Source organism: Ptychodera flava, assembly GCF_041260155.1.
Source record: "Ptychodera flava strain L36383 chromosome 23 unlocalized genomic scaffold, AS_Pfla_20210202 Scaffold_24__1_contigs__length_23054250_pilon, whole genome shotgun sequence".
NCBI lineage: Eukaryota > Metazoa > Hemichordata > Enteropneusta > Ptychoderidae > Ptychodera > Ptychodera flava.
The window spans coordinates 21,462,282-21,481,052 of record NW_027248278.1 but is presented as its reverse complement, the minus strand read 5'-3'; the positions used below and the strand labels follow the sequence as shown (position 1 = coordinate 21,481,052).

The following is an 18,771-nucleotide window of genomic DNA, read 5'->3' as shown; positions in this document are numbered from 1 at the left end:
GTGTAAAAACAGCAGATACATATACATAGCACATTGATGATTACACTTAGTTGTTGCAAAGTTTGGGTGAAAAAAAACAAACCAACAAACAAACAAACAAAAACAAACAAACATACTTAACGATTAGATAATATATAAATCAGTATCCATTGATCACTATTGAGATGTTACTATTTACTGGCAGAAGTGACCTTGTACAAGCAATGTACACCACAAGACAGGAATTGACCTTGGAAGACCCAGTGTGATTCTTGATAAGGCGCTTTAAATAAATTCTTTGTTTACCATCTCGTGTGCTGGTAGGTTTTCAGAGAAAATTAAGAAAACAAACACAATGTTAACACTATTACAAATAAAAATATTATTTTTCCAAAAGAAACCAAATAAAAATTGAGCATATGTTAATACACTTGTGTTTTTTTGTCTTTGTTTTTTTTTGCCTGGCTGGTAGGTTTTTAGAAAACCCAAGGATGGTAAACAAAGAATCTTCTTTAAATGGCCCAATAGGGCATCCAAGGTACAATGTCATTATCAACCCAAGTATACCATAGATTTTGTCTTTTACTGTACAGAGAGACAAGGACAAGAGAACTAATGGTTGATGGCAGACAGTAAATAGGGCCTAACCACACAACGCATTCACAACAAAACCATACCAGTGAGAAAAGTGACTATAACATGCTAATAGCATTACATCAACATATATTTGTAAAATGACAATCTTTCAATACATTTCATGCCATGTAACCACTGAAATATTACAAGTACTGAACATCAACAAAAAAATTATACAATTTACGAATTCATTGCAAAATTTTTTTCACTAAATCTAATTGAAGAATTAGATGGGAAGTTCTGGAGACGCAAATTATTTTGATCATGTAGTAAACGTGATATGAAAACAAAAGAAAATCTTTTAAATACGAATACAGAACATGTCAAATAAAAAATAATGACACAAAGATATTTAAGATGATTTCAAACTCAAATGGCCATGACTTTTACAATTTTTCTGTTACCTTTCAATAATAATGAGTCAGCAATTTTGTACACAATAGTAGCATGCAGGCTAGGTTCATTTCTCTTTTCCAAATGAATGACAGAATGTAGAGCCTAGGCGGTATAAGCATCACTGTATTTCAAATATATATCTATATGCCTGGTTGTAATTTGTGACATGGTTATGTACTGGAGTTGCTGCTACTTAACCAATCCCTTACACTGTCTGTCTGTTGAATGCGTATTAGCCTCGTCAGAGACTGCCTGATGTAATACTGCCCTCACAGTTCAAGGAATGCACATGAAATGGTTTTAGCACAACACAGAGGTACATATACATCTCACTGTACCAGTACATAGGTCCAACCTAACCACTGAAAACTATGCATTCACACCACTACCGTATACGTTGAAGATCTAACAGACTAGAATCAAAAGATAAAATTTCAATGTCATGTATTCTATAGTCTATGTTATGAAATTGGCAGGCAAGGAATCCCAATATACACGCTGATAGAAGTCAAATCTTGTAAATGTTGTGATCATCTGGTCCAGCATTCATGACTTTTTGATGTATTTCTGTACAGCTTCCCTCAGTGACTGTGGACTGTCGGCAACCGCTCCAAACGTCTTCTGAACACCTACAAGTACAGAACAACGACATCCGTTGATCTCGCAGGGCTGTTCGTGGTCGTGAGTTTGTTACTAAATATAGATAAACGCATGCGACTAGAAATTTTGACAAATTTTGTCAGTCTTGCACCAATGGCTGTTGTTCCAGCTTGTAGTCTGAGCCATTAATATATCTTTTCTAGTGTTCACCGTAACTTTGGCAGTCAGTCACCTATTCAATCGTATTTTTATTCTTCTTGCATGCATAATTTTCAAAAAATGCACCCTAAATTTGCAGACAATTATTATTGATTTCTGCATATTTATGATAGAACAACAACATTTGCATACAGCCCTATTGATTAATCTCACATGCTACATCAAATCATGATGATGTGAATAATTCAGTTACATCGTGATTGGTATGTAATAGGTCAAACCCGGAATTCGAACAGACCGCGGTACAAACAAACCCACGTGTGTAAACGCGCACAGACGTACGTGTATTTCCATACGCGTTTGTGCACATGTGGGTTTGTTTGTACCGCCATCACGTGATATCTTGGGCGTACTGAGTCTGTAGAACGCCTCTTGTCCTTTTTATTCCAGAGTAGAACCATTGATATCATATTATTACGCGGCAATACATATTAACATAATAGCATGTACTGATACAATATAGCCTGACGATTCTGATTACGAATAAATCATTTTTTTGTGATAAGATAATCAGAGTAAGAGATAAAATATATGATTTTTCATATCAGCAGCAGGACCTTAATATTGCAAAACACGGCTAACTTTAGTGATATAGACTTCCTCCAGAGTTACAACCTTTGAGAATTTTTAACCATTTCTAGCGCCAAGTCAATTTTTTGCGCCTTTATAAAATGTAACCAAGTCAAATTTTTTCAGATTTTTGCCAAAATTTTGATGAAAAACTGAAGCCAATGAAATGTGATGTCAATTTGTTCCAAAATTATTTAAAAAATTACAGAAAAATTCATGAAAATTCATAAAATAATGCAATAAAATTTTGGAGGGAAAAAATACAGCACTGAAAAGATAAAAGAACAATGTTTGGTTTCTGTCAAATGTTGACACAGAATACCAACAAATGTAAACGGTAATGTCTAATTTTAGAATAAAGTAAATTTCATTTGGCAAAATGCCAGAGATTGCAGATGTTGAGGTTTTTTCTTTCACACGCACAGTGACAATTCTTGTCATACCTGTCATGGCATTGCTGCAGAGAAACAGTATCTTTCATTTGCTATTTATGTTATGCAATCGAATTTCACACTCAATTTACAGAAATCTCGGGAGCCATACAACCAGTGAGGCAAGACTGAAGTATACTGGATCCAAAGTGAACAATTTACAAATTAACACAATCCTAGGGGGTCACATTTTAATAACTATGGTGGGAGAGCCCCCTAAGAAAATATATTTGTTTATGCAGCAAACATAGGTCCCAGTGTTCTTAACATGTAGTATCAGTAAATGTATCCATTTCAACAATGTTTCAAAGTAAGGTCTTTGATCTCTGAGATAGGTTTTTAAAAGAGAAATGAGAGAATTAGAATAATTAACCACACACTGGAACTAGATTCAAAGTTTGAACGAGATTAATGACAAATGGAAACCCTCCTAAAATGTGTAAATATGCAAAAAAGCTGGACATGGTGTTCATTCATGTGTACTGAAGATATAACAGAAATATTGACAGAAACTTGAATAACCATTCTATTACATTGCAGTGAAATTCAAAGCCTGGTTAAGAAAATTTCCATTCTAGAAACTGATACTTACAATTAGATTCAGCTTATGGGCCTTTAGCCTTGATACAGGCAATCTAGTGAGCTCACAGAATGGCCCTGTAACCTGGATACAGGCAATCCTGTGAGCTCACAGAACATGCAGAATAGCCCCTGAAAACATTACCCATGGACAAACAGTTTACTATTCCATCAGATTTCAAGTGATCTGTATGACAAAGACTCTTATATATAAACATTGCCCCTGGAGACCCCTGAATATAAAATGGATTGGCCTAGCATGGACTCCAGGACCCCTGAACACAAAATGGATTGGCCTATCATGGACTCAAACCAAAGACTCCTCAACTCAAGATAGATTGGCCTATCACAGAATCCGGGAGCGCGGAACAAAAAATGGACCTCTGACAACTTTATTGATTTCTCCTTACTTAGATCATACCCTGATCTGAATGTTTGGCCAAACTGCTGTTTACTCTGATGAGCATAGGAGAAGTGGATACAAAGTTGAGAGGGGGATTGGCTTAAAAAACAAACCAGTAGAAGCCATTTTGTGAACATTAAAACTTCAATCTTTTATCTTTAATTAATGCAACAGACGATTTTGCAGTTTTAGATCCAACTTTTCATCAGAAAAAATCTATTTTGTACAATACATGTACTGAAAGCTTACCATAATTCCAGTTATCTCGGATGTAGTCTCCAACTTGCTTTGAGCTAGGGATCTGAAAGAAATGCAAATAGGGAATGATGAGAACAAATATCAACATCTGATGTACACTATCTACAAATGTAATCTGTGTTATGAAATAGTATATGAAGAGAGAGTGATTACATTCTGATATGAGCAAGTCATCTTGTCTAGGCTTCAAATTCATTAAACATGAAACACATCATCAGACGCCAAGGTACTAAAACAAAAGAATGCTCCCCGATAAATTGATTTTTCTTTTACATGAGGAATAAATACCAAATGATTTACAATTACACAGATAAGAGCATTCCCCATCAAATTATCCAACTTCTTTTGCTATGGAAAAGCCAACAAACACGACTAATCATAAACATTTCTTTTTTCTCTAAAAATACAAGGTGATGTGAAGAGAGCAACACATATCAACTGAAGCTTGAACAGCGCCACCAAAGGCAATGTCGTTATATTGAACTCACCCACAGAGGGCGCTGTCTTACATGATGCTATTAATTCACACTGACTCTTGCAGAATTTTAATTGTGGGAGTGCATATTTTACCGCTCACTGTATATTTGCAATATCTCTGCAATTCAGTATTTGTCTCAAGAGAATACAGATTTTCTGACCTTATTTTTGTCTATATTCTTAAGAGAACAGACAGTCAGTTTTCAAGAATTGCTAATCCTCTCACCACCTACTTGTCTATGGTATGCTGCCACTGTACAGGGGAATTTTGATGACTGGATTGAAAGTTTTTTTCAGTCATTTTTGCTCTCCAAAACAATTTAACAAAAATTATCAAATGCTTGTGCTCTGCTTGGTAGATTTACACTCTCAAAAACAGCCTTAAGATGGTGTATGTCACTGGACTAGGCAGTCAGGCTACAGACATGACTCATTAGGGGAAGGCTCCATTAACTTTGATGGTACCTGAAACCCGAGTTGCTGCCTGCCAACTCGGGTAACAAACAGAAGACTTTTAATCCCCAAGGTGTTAATTTTCCATTGTTGCGATTATCTTATGGAGCTGGTGCTATGATAGGAACGTCAGGGCTGTAACGACTCACTCAGTACCACGGACACACACATATGCTTGCACATGGAACTATGTTGACAGGAAAAAGTGAACTGCCCTTTTTTCATTGCAAGTAATCTAGTGTATTCTTTAATTTAGGCTCTAAACTAAGTTTTAGAAATATGGTGAAACAAAATATCGTTCTTCGTTCACTTTCATTCAAGTTTCCTATTTTCGGACGCTTCACTTCAGTAACGCGCATTGATCATATATGCAAATGTGATCAGAACGGCATGGAACGGTCTTTCCACGAGATTTTTCTTTTCCTTGTAAACAACGAAATATAACGAGTGAGTAAGGACTCCAAGAGCTGCGCGTATCCTGTGACGTTACATCTCCTATAGAGCGAATTTAAGTCAATGAATTGCTAGCCGGATCCGTCTGTAAACAGTATGGCCACTCGTACATATTATAAGAAAGGAGATATAGTAGAGGCAGTTAACGAGGCCGGTGGCGGACGGCACAATTTTCAGTGATTTAATTCACGGTATTAATTTCACAATAAAACGAATTCGCGAGCTTACCATTGATTTTTGGTGATGTTGAATATAATTGAAAAAGAGAGCTAAATTCCAGTGTTCATGTTTGATAAAATTCCAAATTGACGACACCCAACGTCAACCTGTACGACACCGTATGTGTACAACACAACCTGCGGTCGACTAGTCGATTGTGACACAGTAAGCTTACACATAATGCAATATCGGTTGACCCACAGTCCCTCTATCCATGCATTTCTGCAGTTGTCTTTCCTATTCTGCTCAGTTAACAGACATGATTTCACAGAATATTACACAGAAAACATAATTAGATCATATTTGGAGGCACTGAATATTAGCATTGCAAGAGAAAGCGACGACAAATTTTCCAGTGTGATTCCAGCCGTTGCTTGTGCTACGTCAACCATGGATGTAAAAAATAGACATCCATGCGTCAACACACTCGCAGCGATCAACCCCATCGCACACTATCATCATTTACGATGGGAGAAGGATCACGAAAAACAAACACCGGTTTCAGGATATGATAATTTCTGTCTTCGTGTCGTAGATAGACGCAGAGAACACTTAATAGAGCCCAAAACAGCGAAAATTCGAGAAAAGCGTACACACAATCGGGGACTGTGGCATGCAGGACAAACCCAAGCTACGCATTATCACGTGACTGTCCCTCGTATCGCGGTTTGGCTGTGCGATCCAGGTGATTGACACCTTTTACAATAGGCGTTTCCAGACCGGTGGATAGAGGGACTGTGGTCGACCTGAAAGTTGACACTGTGATCGACGTAGCGTTTCAAAAGTACGAAAAATGAGACCAAGTAATTGTTTGTTTATTTAGATTTGATCTAAAACCTCCGGCAACCAACAGACAAAGTCCTACTCTTACGCAGAAAATCAGAGTTTTCAAGCGTAGACTCCCGCGTAGACTTTCCCTTCCGCTTAACCACGGCCCCTCCACAAAACGCGATGTAGATCTATGATCGACTATGGATGGATTGACGTGGCGTTTCAAAAGTATGACAAATGAGACTCAGTAACTTTTGGTCGCTTTACATTTGATCAAAATCCTACCCATCAGACAAGGCCCTACTCTTACGCAGAAAACAAAAGCTCTGAAGCGTCGACTTTCTCTTCCGCGTTTGAGACTTTCTTCTCTTTCGCGTTTGAGAGAAACAAACGTCGGCTATATTCGGAAATGGCCGGCTATTGGTGGGCGTAACGTCAGTCCAATGGTAAGCTGCACCCGATTCACGTCGGAATAATTCGGGCTGTAGTCGGGAAAGCAAGGGACCTCGAGAGCGATTCCCAGTACAGTACACGTTCGCAGATCGCGGTACTACAGGCTGATACTAGATAGCAACAAGTTCACCGCGTAAATTGCTAGATTACATATAACCACATAGGCACTTCTGAAATGTTATCTCCGGCTTGCAAGACAACAAATATCAAAATATTATTATCAAAACCAGAATTTCTGGGCTAGAGAGCGAAACATTGCTGAAAAGTAGCCGGCCAAAATACGGAAGTAGCCGGTCAATTTGGCCGGCATCCGGCTAAAAATGAACACGCGGATTCAAACAGAGAGGCTTGTTGCGATGGACAAGTAGCCTTTGGCTTTTGACCAGAAAAATAAGTGAGTGTTCATTGATAATTCAAAGACTGGATCCGTTGACACCAAAGTTTGCTCGTGACTTTCATTACATTGCATGCACCTTTCCGCAATGTGAGTATGAACTGAAATTGAGAGAGTACGTTTTAGTAAAAGTCCTGTTTTGTTGTGCTGAAGTCCTGTTTTGTTGTGCTGATTTTCGCTACCGTACTTTATTTTATAGGGGTATAAACATTCATACAAAAATAGCTTTTCGTATGCAAAATCAGCGTACGTTAATTAACTGCTAGTATTGTTTAAACAGCATTTTATTTGAAAGGGATTCTATAGTACCATCGTTTTTGTAAACTCTTCATGCAATTTTATGAACTAAATGATGGCTTCAAAGTAACAGCAAGTGCTGGACGGCACTTTTAACGCTGGTCGGAAATCATGAGTGCCGGACAAGAGCCGTCACGGCGTGGGCCATGCTAAAAGTAGTTCCGGCAGTGCTAATGTTTTGTTTACACTAAAAGATAATCTGTTCGCATATGTTGACATAGAGATTAATCCTCTGATAACCAACTCGGGTTACTCGGGTACGTCCAAGTTAATGGAGCGTTCCCCTCATGACTGAATTACACCGACTTGGCCCTGAATGCTAGCTTCTACACAACCTGAAAATCAATGCAGTTTCCACTGATTAAGAAGGAAGAGGATCAAACCATTGTCTTTAATTTCCAAGAATAATTGATCAATCAGTTTCAGATCACACAATCAAACTGCCTAATATTTACTAATACTTGAAATTAAAACTTGCAAGCATACCCTTAATCATTTCAAACTTAGTTGAACCTGACATTGTAACACTTTTCAAATACATTCAGAAACAAAATGACACTGGACAAAATTAACCTATCCACCCTGATTCCCTGTAGACAGGTCTACACTCTACGTTGATAACAATATGTTGGGGGTAAACCATGTTGGTGAAAGGGTTAAACCAGGACAGTGGAAGATTCAGTAAGAAATGGAACTATCCATGGCTCACCTTTTCAAAGTAGTCTTTCTGGGCTGGTAGTGTATTGGACAATCTCTTCACGGTGACTGGTCCCTGTGCGGCGTCTCCCCACAGACCTTGATCCACAGTGATGTACACAGCACCCGCCCCGATGGCAACCTTGCTCAGGTTCCTGAAACAACAGAAAATGTTTTGAAAGTGAATCACTTCACAGTTTAAGCAATGTACAAAGAATACTGTTTACAATGATGACAAAAGAGGAAAGAACAGAAATTGCACAGAGAAAATGTCAGTATCGGTGGTATATGTTTGTGAATATGAACTCCCTAGGATCAAGGGCAAGCATGTCGGAAATTTGCATAAAATTTACATAATAATTTGCATACATTAACATATATTTAAATACATACATACAAACATAAAAACAGTCACTGCAAATTGTAGTCATTTAATATGCCTTTTATTTACTCAGTGATACCAAGCACAGTTCATATTGAATATGAACTGCGCTTGGTATCACTGAGTGGAATGTCACTGATCTCTGAGTACATGCCAACTTGACATACTACCATCGAGAAGATCGACAGGATCAAATAACATTTGGGCTTGTCAGGATGTGTTGAAATAAGACTAAACGTAAAGAATACAATAGTACTGTGCAGAATTTGCAGTAACTTAAAATTTGCTGCAATTCCAAGGCTAACCTTTCCCCACAATCCTAAAATCATGGGGGAAAATTTTGCCGTTCGACCATGGAGGTACCATGGGCTCTGTGGTCCGACTGACATAGTGACATACTAGTACCTAGGCAAAACCTCGAGCTAAAGAACTGCAGCTACCTTAGCCCTGCGTACAGGTCTGTGTGTTCCCGGCGTTATACGGCCTCCACCACAGCCCTGCAACGGTCCATGGAGATAACTGGGGACTCTGCAGTCCGGATCCGGACCGCAACAAAAAAACTGTCTTTTTGGCCGAAATTCTGCTCTATCGGGGCAAAATCCCTTCCCTGCCTACCTTTACCTCCTAACCGATCCCAGAAAAGATGCGATTAACTTCTCCTAATGTCCAAAACCGCTCGTTTTCTGAAACACAACGTACTCGACAAGTTGTTTACCAATGGAGATCGCCATTTTGAACCTCGCTGCAGAGTCCCCAGTTATCTCTATGGACCGTTGCAGGGCTGTGGTGGAGGCCGTATAACGCAGAGAACACAGAATTGTACGCAGGGCTACAGCTACCTTAGCTGTGATATCGCAGCGGTACTTGTGGCGTGTATCGAACGTGCTCGGGTCATTGAGGTCATCGCTACAGTCCCGCTGCGAGCCAGCGCATAGGCTTCGTTGGCAGTTTATTCGAGACCGACCGTTATCGTAGATTTAGCTTGCAAAATAATGAACTACATTAGCCTTTGAATAAACAAACTTGTATCATCTTTATCATTGACTGTCTGAGACTCATTCTGTACACCTGCTAACTTCTTTGAATATAAGAACACCTATTTTCGACCATTTTCCCGTGAGCCATCGACGGTTTCTGTTTGTTCGATCGCGCGTACAATGCACTGAATACGTTGGAGGTCAAAAGTTCAAATTCAAGCAGGATCCATCGACGACTCACCGAAAAACGGTCGAAAATACATGTTGTCACGGTCGGGCTCGTTAGCAGGAGTAGAATATGAGTCTCAGATAGTCAGTGATACAGTAGGTATAATTTTATTTATTGCATGCTTTATCTATTTTATTATTTTGCGAGCTAAATCTACGATACCGGTCGGTCTCGTAGTAAACTGCCAACGAAGCCTATGCGTTGGCTCGCAGCGGGACTGTGGCGATGACCCCAATGACCTGATCGCGTTCGATATACGCCACAAGTACCGCTGCGATATCACAGCTACCTGTACCTCCATGATCGGAATGACCGACCGGTACAACCGTGGACCGACACGTATACACGTGTAACATTTACACCATACAACATTTCCAGAGCAGCAAAGGGACATGTCATAGCATTACAAAAATATCACAGGGTATAGGAACCGGTACCATTCCCGAAAAGGGACAACAAAACTACAATAAATTCGTGAAGGTCGGGATCATTGAGCTACAAGAGTGTTCTGGCCCGGGTTCTGGCCTTGAAATGTCTTACGAAATCGTTGCATTTGTGCTCAGACTGTAGCTTTATCATGTAGTTACTACACTACAGTACACTATGATCCACACGGTTTCGAGTTCGATTGGTGCGTCAGTATTCCTTCATTTAAGGTTAGACACGCACATTTTCTTCTCTGTCCCTTGGCTACTGAAAGATAGGACAAAAAACATGCAAAATGTCGAGTTCAGAAATTGCCAAAGATGTACTTACTTAACAAGCGACAGCGCCATTTTCCATGAACCACACGTCACATGAGGGCGTGCTTGACATGACCTCCATCGATTTGCCTACACGACCTCAACCTCAGCATCAACCTTGGTTTCATCTTTCGGCTTCAAACTGCAAAAGTAACGATTGCACAAGGAAACATCCAAATATCAGAATGTTAAAATAGCAATTAAATTAATAACCAACAAGCTGCAAGCTTGAAAATAGCAAGGAATAACATACTGCACACAGTCCAACGATGCCCCCCAAACATAATGGAACAACCTGGCGGCCGTTTGCTCACCTTGAATGACCTTAGTTTTGTTGTTCTGAGACAGAGTACCTAAGCTTCACCCACGACTGTATACAAAGTCTTTACATCTAGAGCAAGCCTTAACCAAGATGTTGTCAACATGGAATCTTCTCATCCTTTTTCTGACGGTGTATATCGCGTATAAATTCTGGGACAGATTTGAACCCGGTATGATCCTCTTACGTTATTTCACAGTCACTCGTGATAGACGTGTTTACATAAGCGAGAAAAACCCCCTCGCTAATACTACACACATCTGTGGGGCGAATAGTCCCAGAGCCGAATAGATCACGAGTGACTGTGATTATTTCTTGTTTAAAAGAACAGTCGTTTTTCACCTCTTTGTGACATCAGGGAAACATATGCAACACTTGCATAGCTAAGTCATCAAGAGTGGAAAATGATGTGACGGTACATAATTGCAAAAATGTCAAAATAACCACTCTGCTTAGTAAGTTAGTTCAAATAGATAATTTCGTTTGTGACTTGCAGACATATTTTATTAAAATTTATTTTTCCTATTGTGATCTGCTTTCCCTTGACAAATAAACATTGCCACAATATAAGGCAAAGCTGTTTTCCTTATCTGTATCACGGTCCCTCTATCACATAGACATATCGAGTTTTTTGTTTGCACGATTTACTGTTATCAACTTTACAACAGTTCTACCTAGATGTACTTCACTTGACCTTAGTCGTGATCTGCCGTAGTAAAATATTTGGAGGGTGCGTGACCCACAGTCGCTTGTTATGGTTCGATATCGATACACGGCGAAGGCCGCTAGGCTGCTCTGCATCAAGCCATCGCCGTGTATCGATCCATTAGTGACCGTGGAGTCACCATTCTGCGGAACTGATAAATTGCTATACCTTATAATAAAACCCGGCTATATGTACGTCACTATAGGAGAATGGTTGCCATTGCCACACCGTCTTCTAATGCATGCCTACACGTCTGATAACTTTCCTCGAGAATGTGGCCGAATCCGATCAACATGATCGGAAAGTGAAAACACTGTAAAATATTTATGGTAAACGTGTTCGTGCTCTGCGAATAACTCTCAAAATATGTGGTATTCCTAGCTCTGGTGGCGGGGTTAATATCGTAAAAATCAAACCCAGCACGTAAAAGTTAGAAATCCCGTCCGAAAACACCACAGCTATGGACCCACAGCTAAAGTAATTGCTCTTATTGAATGGTAGCTTGTCTTTCGTTCAAGCGAGGTATAATAAAATTCTGTTCTATGTCATCTATATTTTAATGAACAATTTATTTCTTCATATTTGTTTCTGTCTAAACCAATGAATGCATCTCTCTCTCTCTCTCTCTCTCTCTCTCTCTCTCTCTCTTCAGAATCAATCAAGGGAAAACGAGTGGTTATAACAGGAGCAAGTACTGGCATTGGTGAACAGATTGCTTACAGCTACGCCAAACATGGTGCCAGAATTCTCATCACCGCAAGAAGAGAAAACGTTTTACAACAGGTACTACTGTCAGCTGTCTTTTGACAACATCAATGTATAGCATGTGGTCTTGACAACATCAATATATGGCATGTCGTCTTGACAACACCAATATATGGCATGTCGTCTTGACAACATCAATTTATGGCATGTTGTCTTGACAACATCAATATATGGCATGTGGTCTTGACAACATCAATTTATGGCCTGTCGTCTTGACAACATCAGTTTATGTTGTCTTGAAAACATCAATGTATTGCATGTTGTCTTGACAATATCAATATATGGCATGTCGTCTTGACACCACCAATATATGGCATGTCGTCTTGACAACATCAATATATGGCATGTCGTCTTGACAACATCAATTTATGGCATGTTGTCTTGACAACATCAATATATGGCATGTCGTCTTGACAACATCAATTTATGGCATGTCCGATCCCGTTATGCCACTCAATGTTTACAAAAGTGATATTGTAAATATTTTTGATTTTCTAAAAAGCTCTGTTTAATATCATTACAATCAAGTAAGCAGTGAAGCAATCTAGTTATCTCAGTTATGTAATTGTGACATAAAAAAGTTTGATGGCAATGACCTTGAACTACTGTCTTGCTTTTCTTTTCAGGTCACAAAGAAATGCATGGAGCTTGGTGCAGAGGAGGCACACTACATATCCCTTGATATGTCAAACATGAACCACACTAAGAAATTAATCGACGAAGCTGAGAAACTCTTCCATGGATTGGACCATCTTGTCCTGAATCACATGACAGTGAACTACTTGGCATTGTGGGAAGGTGACCTTGATGTCCTGGATCGGTACTACACCGTGAATGTCAAGGCGTACGTGAGTTTGGCGACTCACGCGCTACCGCTGCTGAAAAAGACGAATGGAAGCATTGCAGTAATGTCCAGCCTTGCGGGTAAGTGGATTAATTAACCCTTTTGCCGCAATGGTTTGGCCCAAACCCATTGTTTTCAATGAAGATTGTGGACTGGTTTACTAGGAATTGGGGGTGAGCAGGTTAACATACTGGTAATCTGACAACAAACCCCCCTTGCAGATGATAATAATGAGGTGATAAATTGTCTGGTGGAATCCTGGCAGTTTATTTTTTATTTTTTTTTATTTGGCTTTCCCTAGTAAACTGTAGAGAGAGTTTCTCTCCTCAAAATTACAACAAATTTAAAATACAAAACAACAAAAACAATTTTCAAAAGTGAAAATACAAATAACCACATATAACAACTGCCACATTTAACAGGAAAAACAAGAAAAAATTAAAATTCTGCCCAATATTGTTTTAAATAATTGCTTTTAAAAGAGACAAGTGTCTCAGAAGATTTGACTTCTGTTTTCAACTTATTCCATTCCATAGCTCACTGTACTGGACCATGTATTTTAAAAACAGTTTGGCTCTAAGGATATCAAGCTTATTTTGGGAGCTAGCTCTGGTCACACGGCTATGACACTGATTGACATATTGGAACATTTCCGTCATATACAATGGGGCTATATCAGGATTTAAACACTAAACATATTTTTGTATAAAATTCTATCAGGTAAAGACATAATATGTAATGATTTAAAATGTCCATTGGTCAGATAATTAGACTTAGTGCCCATCAAAACACACACAGCGTGTTTCTGTAATTTGAATAACTTGTTTATGCATGCACTAGTTCCCCATGCACTACAACAATGGTCCAAATGGGGAAGTATATATGCATTATAATAATATGTTCGTCTAGTGCTTTACCCTTTGAGTGCTGTAATTATTTGCTTCAAAATTTTAGTTCAAAATTTTACAAATTTTTTATGAATTTTTTTGTAATTTTTTAATAATTTTGGACCAAATGGATATCACATTTCACTGACTACAGTTTTTGATCAAAATTTAAGGGAAAATCTTGAAAAATTTTGTCTGGATCTGAAAATAAATTGTCCAGTTATATTTTTAGGAGGCAACAAAAATTGACCTCAAAGGGTTAAAGGGCAATACCATAATATACGTCTGAGTAAAGCTATAAGTGAATTATTACTTTTTATAAATTGAATCAGTTCAAGTGTTGATCTACAACTATTCCCAGAAATCTTTCTTCATTTACAGAATCTAAAATAATCTGACGAAGTTTAAAATGAAGAACATTTCTTGGTAGACGTGACAATCTCTGATGTGTGGTCATAAGCACGGTCTTTGTTTCGCTTGTATTTATAACCATTTTATTTGCATCGCACCAATGTCTTACTGATTCAAGATCATCATTCAGTGGGGTTTTTTTTCAATTTCTGCAAGATTCTTTCCTTTTGCCATGATAGTAGAATCATCGACATACATTTCAATGGTGTTGTTGACAGCTAAAGGTAAATCATATTAACAATATGGCCAAAAAAGTATGGTCAAAGTATACTACCTTGAGGAACCCCAGTAGATATCGGTAAAGCATCAGAAATTCTATCTTGAAAACAGACAACTTGATCCCTATTTGAGAGATATGAATGAAACCAGTTTATAGAAAGTGGTCGTATAACGTAAAAAAGTTATAATTACAAACCAGTTAGGACGGTGGTCTAAACGTAGGCACTAGAGGGCGCTTCTCCCGTCTACTGTCTATTTGCCAAAATAGTTGTGGAAAATGTCTACAGATAAAATTGACATGGAGAAGATTCATTTTCAGGATTTTAATTGAGTAGATGTACTTGGCAGTTAGATTTGAACTGCCTCGATCATTTCTTTCAAGATTTAAACATTTCGGGAAATAGTGGTTTGTTTGCCAGCCAGAATTAGACAGTACTCTTACAGAGTCTAGAAGTTGTAAAATCATTTTCATGAACACTTGATTTGTCTGCTTTTTGAAAATAACTGAAAAAAGATAGCTCAAATGGAATTTCTCTTAAATAAAGAATTTACATCAACTCACTTAATGGGAACTCGTTTTTCAAATATTCTTTAACAATGTATGCTATTTCTGAGGGGAGAGAAAATTTTGAAACTGACAGAATTCACCAACGATCTTTTCTGCAGGTATTGTCTCCGTGCCTTATTCGTCCGCCTACTGTGCCTCAAAATCTGCACTAATCGGTTTCTTTGAATCACTGCGACATGAGTTCGCCCTCCAAGATATCAACGTTTCCATAACAATCTGCATCATCGGAAGCATTCAGACAGAAAACGTCTTGAAGTTCACGGAAGGAATTCTCGATCCTTACTTATTCATGACGTCGGCAGAAGATACGGCAGAGCGCGTCATGAAAGGAACGTCGTTGAGGGAGCGGGAAGTGTATTATCCGTATTATCAAACATGGCCGACAGTAGTGCTGAGGACTCTGTATCCAACCTCACTAGATTGGATCTTCAAATACATTTACCCTCATGCCGGAAAATCTTGATGACAACAATCATTAATTTGTTGCATAGATCAAGTAAATATCACAGCAACACACTGATGATTTGCATATTAGCATAAAAACATCTGCTATACAAGGAATTACCCGTATTATAAAACATGGCCATCGCTGAGGATACTGTTTCTAGCCTCATTGGATTGGATCGTAAAATGCATACATCCTCATGCCGGAAAATCTTGCTGACAACAATATGATCAATATTATGTAGCATAAATGACACAGCAACACACTGATGATTTGCATATTAGAAGGACATCTGCTATGCAACGATCACCAGAAATCCATCCTTCTGATAATTTTCAACAGGTTTTCGCAGTGTATTTGCCAAAACACCGTATGATAAATTAGGCATGAAAGCCTGTAGATTAACTTTCTCAGGGAAATACGCATTTTGCCACTGTCACTGGTATAATTGTATGAAACTACAGATAATTAGGCAAGAGCATGTGGTTAATTCTACTGTGTGCCCTTCACCAAAAAAATGAGCTTGTCTTGTTGTGTTGACAGAATTCTTTTTATGAGTCTCACGTTCAGTATACCACAATTTATTAAGCCTTTGAGTGTTGGAATTTTTTCCACCAAAATTTTAGAGCAACATTTCACCAATTTTTATGAATTTTTCTGTAATTTATTAGATAATTTTGAACCAAATAGACATCACATTACATTGGCTTACAGTTTTTTATCAAATTTTTGGTAAAAATCTGAAATATAATTGACTGAGTATATTTTTAAAGGCAACAAAAACTGACTTTGGCGTTCAAAGGGTTTAAGGGATGATAGAATTAGCTTTGTGGTGAAATTTTCTTTATTTTTGTTCAGTAAAGCAGATGAATTCTTCATGTTCAGCTAAATATTGAAATTCCCAGTAGAAGCCTTGTGAACAGAATGTATGGTGTACAACATGGAGTGTTATTTTTAGAAGTAAATTCTATAGTCTGGACCAAAAGTAGGATTTGAATGAGAAATTTTGGAAAATATTTACACATACAAGCTGTGTTGACAAGTTGAATACTTAGTATTCTGATGTGATTTGGGAATTAGAGTTAGAAACTGTGTTTGACAAAAAGAACAAAAGGACTTGAAGGAATGTTACAATTGTCAACCCACTTTCATGATCAAAACATTGTCAATTTTTGTTTTCCATAAACGAGATAACCACTTGAATCAAACAAGTTGTATTCGATACCTTGTTGTCTACCATTGTAGATAAATGTAATTGAGAGATTTGCTAGAGGGCGCTCTTTGTCATGGATTTCATGACAAAGAGCGCCCTCTAGCAAATCTCTCAATTACATTCAATGTACCTTTGATTTGATGTATACATGAATGGATATTTTGCAGAAATTTGAGCTGTCAATTTTGTTCATTTTGCCCTTGAAAAAAATTGTAAAATAAGTAAACCATTTATATGCTTGATGTGAAAATGAAAAAGCTGTGATTTGCAGTCGGATAAATTAAAATTTTTTTTGATATTATTATAATTATTTGCTCTATTAGTGTGTGTGTGTGTGTGTGTGTGAGCAATTATTCAGTTATTGATTCAGGAATTGTGAAGAATAACACAAAAAAGATGTTGGTGGTGGAGGATATTTGTCAATTTAAATTGATATGTGTCACTTTTAACAGAACCAACTGATCTTAGCTCGAAGGTGAACTATATTGAGATGGCCTAATACATATCTTGGTACTTTGTGAAACACTGGACTCACATAGTTGTTGCTAGCCAAGCTGCTCTTTAAAGGCTGTGCATTGGGGTTCAGCCATACAAGCATGTCCTGGTTCAAAGTAGATTAAAATGTGTTCCGACTTGATATGGAAATCATCATTTTTTAACAGATTTGCATGATTCTAAAAGCGTAAGCCCAAAATAGACGAGTAATGTCAGCACCAAATTTCACCCCACCACTTTTCAGTTGATGGGTCGTTAACAGGTTGTAATTGTTTAGCCTTGAAAGTTTGATGTGTGAGCTGGAAGGTAGCTTCAGTTGAACACATGACCTTTGACCCTATACAGCTTTGAACGGTTTATTATTACGGTGTTCCTTTACAACAACAAACAATAAATATTAGTGTTCTTTCATTTATGAATGAACAACAACGAAAACTTAGTTTCCTATACAACCTTTCAGCTCTGAGCACTTGAACGTAGAAAATTTACATCATTACTGACAAGCCTGAGATTTGTAAATCAGGATCATTTAACACGGCAAGTTTTCAATCAGGTTTGAACTCACAACATACGGCATCCAATCACCTAGCAGAGAAGCAAGACACAGAACTGCTCGGCCATATCCCCTCTCAAAAAAGAATGGTTCAATAACCAAGGTAAGTTGTTACATTTTTCTGGCTGTGACTGATCCACACGTTGTAGAGTTCATTAGGCACTCATGCTCGCACACACACTATCACACATCACACACAAACTTTATCGAAGCAAAAAAATGAATACATTGCTTAAACTGGGCGAAAGACGGCCACGGGGACAATTCTGTCCACCAGCAGTGGCATGTTACACGTAGATAAGAGACAAACTCACCCTTCATATTTTTGTATAGTCTTTATTACGTTATTGATTCAAGCATTGTCCAGTTGTAGAGATACCAGTCAACATGTCATTATGGCCTCTCCATTGAAATAATCAAATGATACTGGTAATTTCAACCAAAACCCTGAAGTCGTTGTAACAACCAGGTTTGACCAATAATGTAACACTCTGACTGATGCTGGTGTATGTAAGATATTCACAGTTGAAATAGAAGCAATACATCCGTCAATAGAATAAGTATTATCAGATAAAAAAGAACCTTGTTAAATCAGAATTCTCAGTACCTTAAATACCATTTTGCCACCTAGCCGAGTCATAAAAGTGTCAGGCGGTTTACCATTTTTTCAATATGGTGGATTTCTACAGGTGAAACACGTAAGATTACAGAAGCAAAAGTAAAGTTTTAGG

At 38.1% G+C, this 18,771-nt stretch overlaps 2 protein-coding genes across 2 annotated transcripts; one reads left to right on the top strand and one right to left on the bottom strand.

The window, feature by feature from the left end:
- Positions 1–685: 685 nt before the first annotated feature.
- Positions 686–10,777, bottom strand: LOC139125078 (MICOS complex subunit MIC13-like). The gene is made up of 4 exons (XM_070691186.1): positions 10,629–10,777; positions 8,298–8,439; positions 4,063–4,114; positions 686–1,640 (listed from the first exon to the last, which is right to left on the bottom strand). The coding sequence occupies exons 1-4, from the start codon at positions 10,646–10,648 to the stop codon at positions 1,558–1,560; spliced, it is 297 nt and encodes a 98-aa protein (XP_070547287.1). The 5' UTR covers positions 10,649–10,777; the 3' UTR covers positions 686–1,557.
- A 162-nt stretch (positions 10,778–10,939) lies between these two features.
- LOC139125077 (hydroxysteroid 11-beta-dehydrogenase 1-like protein B) lies at positions 10,940–17,293 on the top strand. Its single transcript, XM_070691185.1, has 4 exons — positions 10,940–11,106; positions 12,293–12,423; positions 13,032–13,329; positions 15,433–17,293. The coding sequence occupies exons 1-4, from the start codon at positions 11,028–11,030 to the stop codon at positions 15,795–15,797; spliced, it is 873 nt and encodes a 290-aa protein (XP_070547286.1). The 5' UTR covers positions 10,940–11,027; the 3' UTR covers positions 15,798–17,293.
- The last annotated feature ends 1,478 nt before the right edge of the window (positions 17,294–18,771 follow it).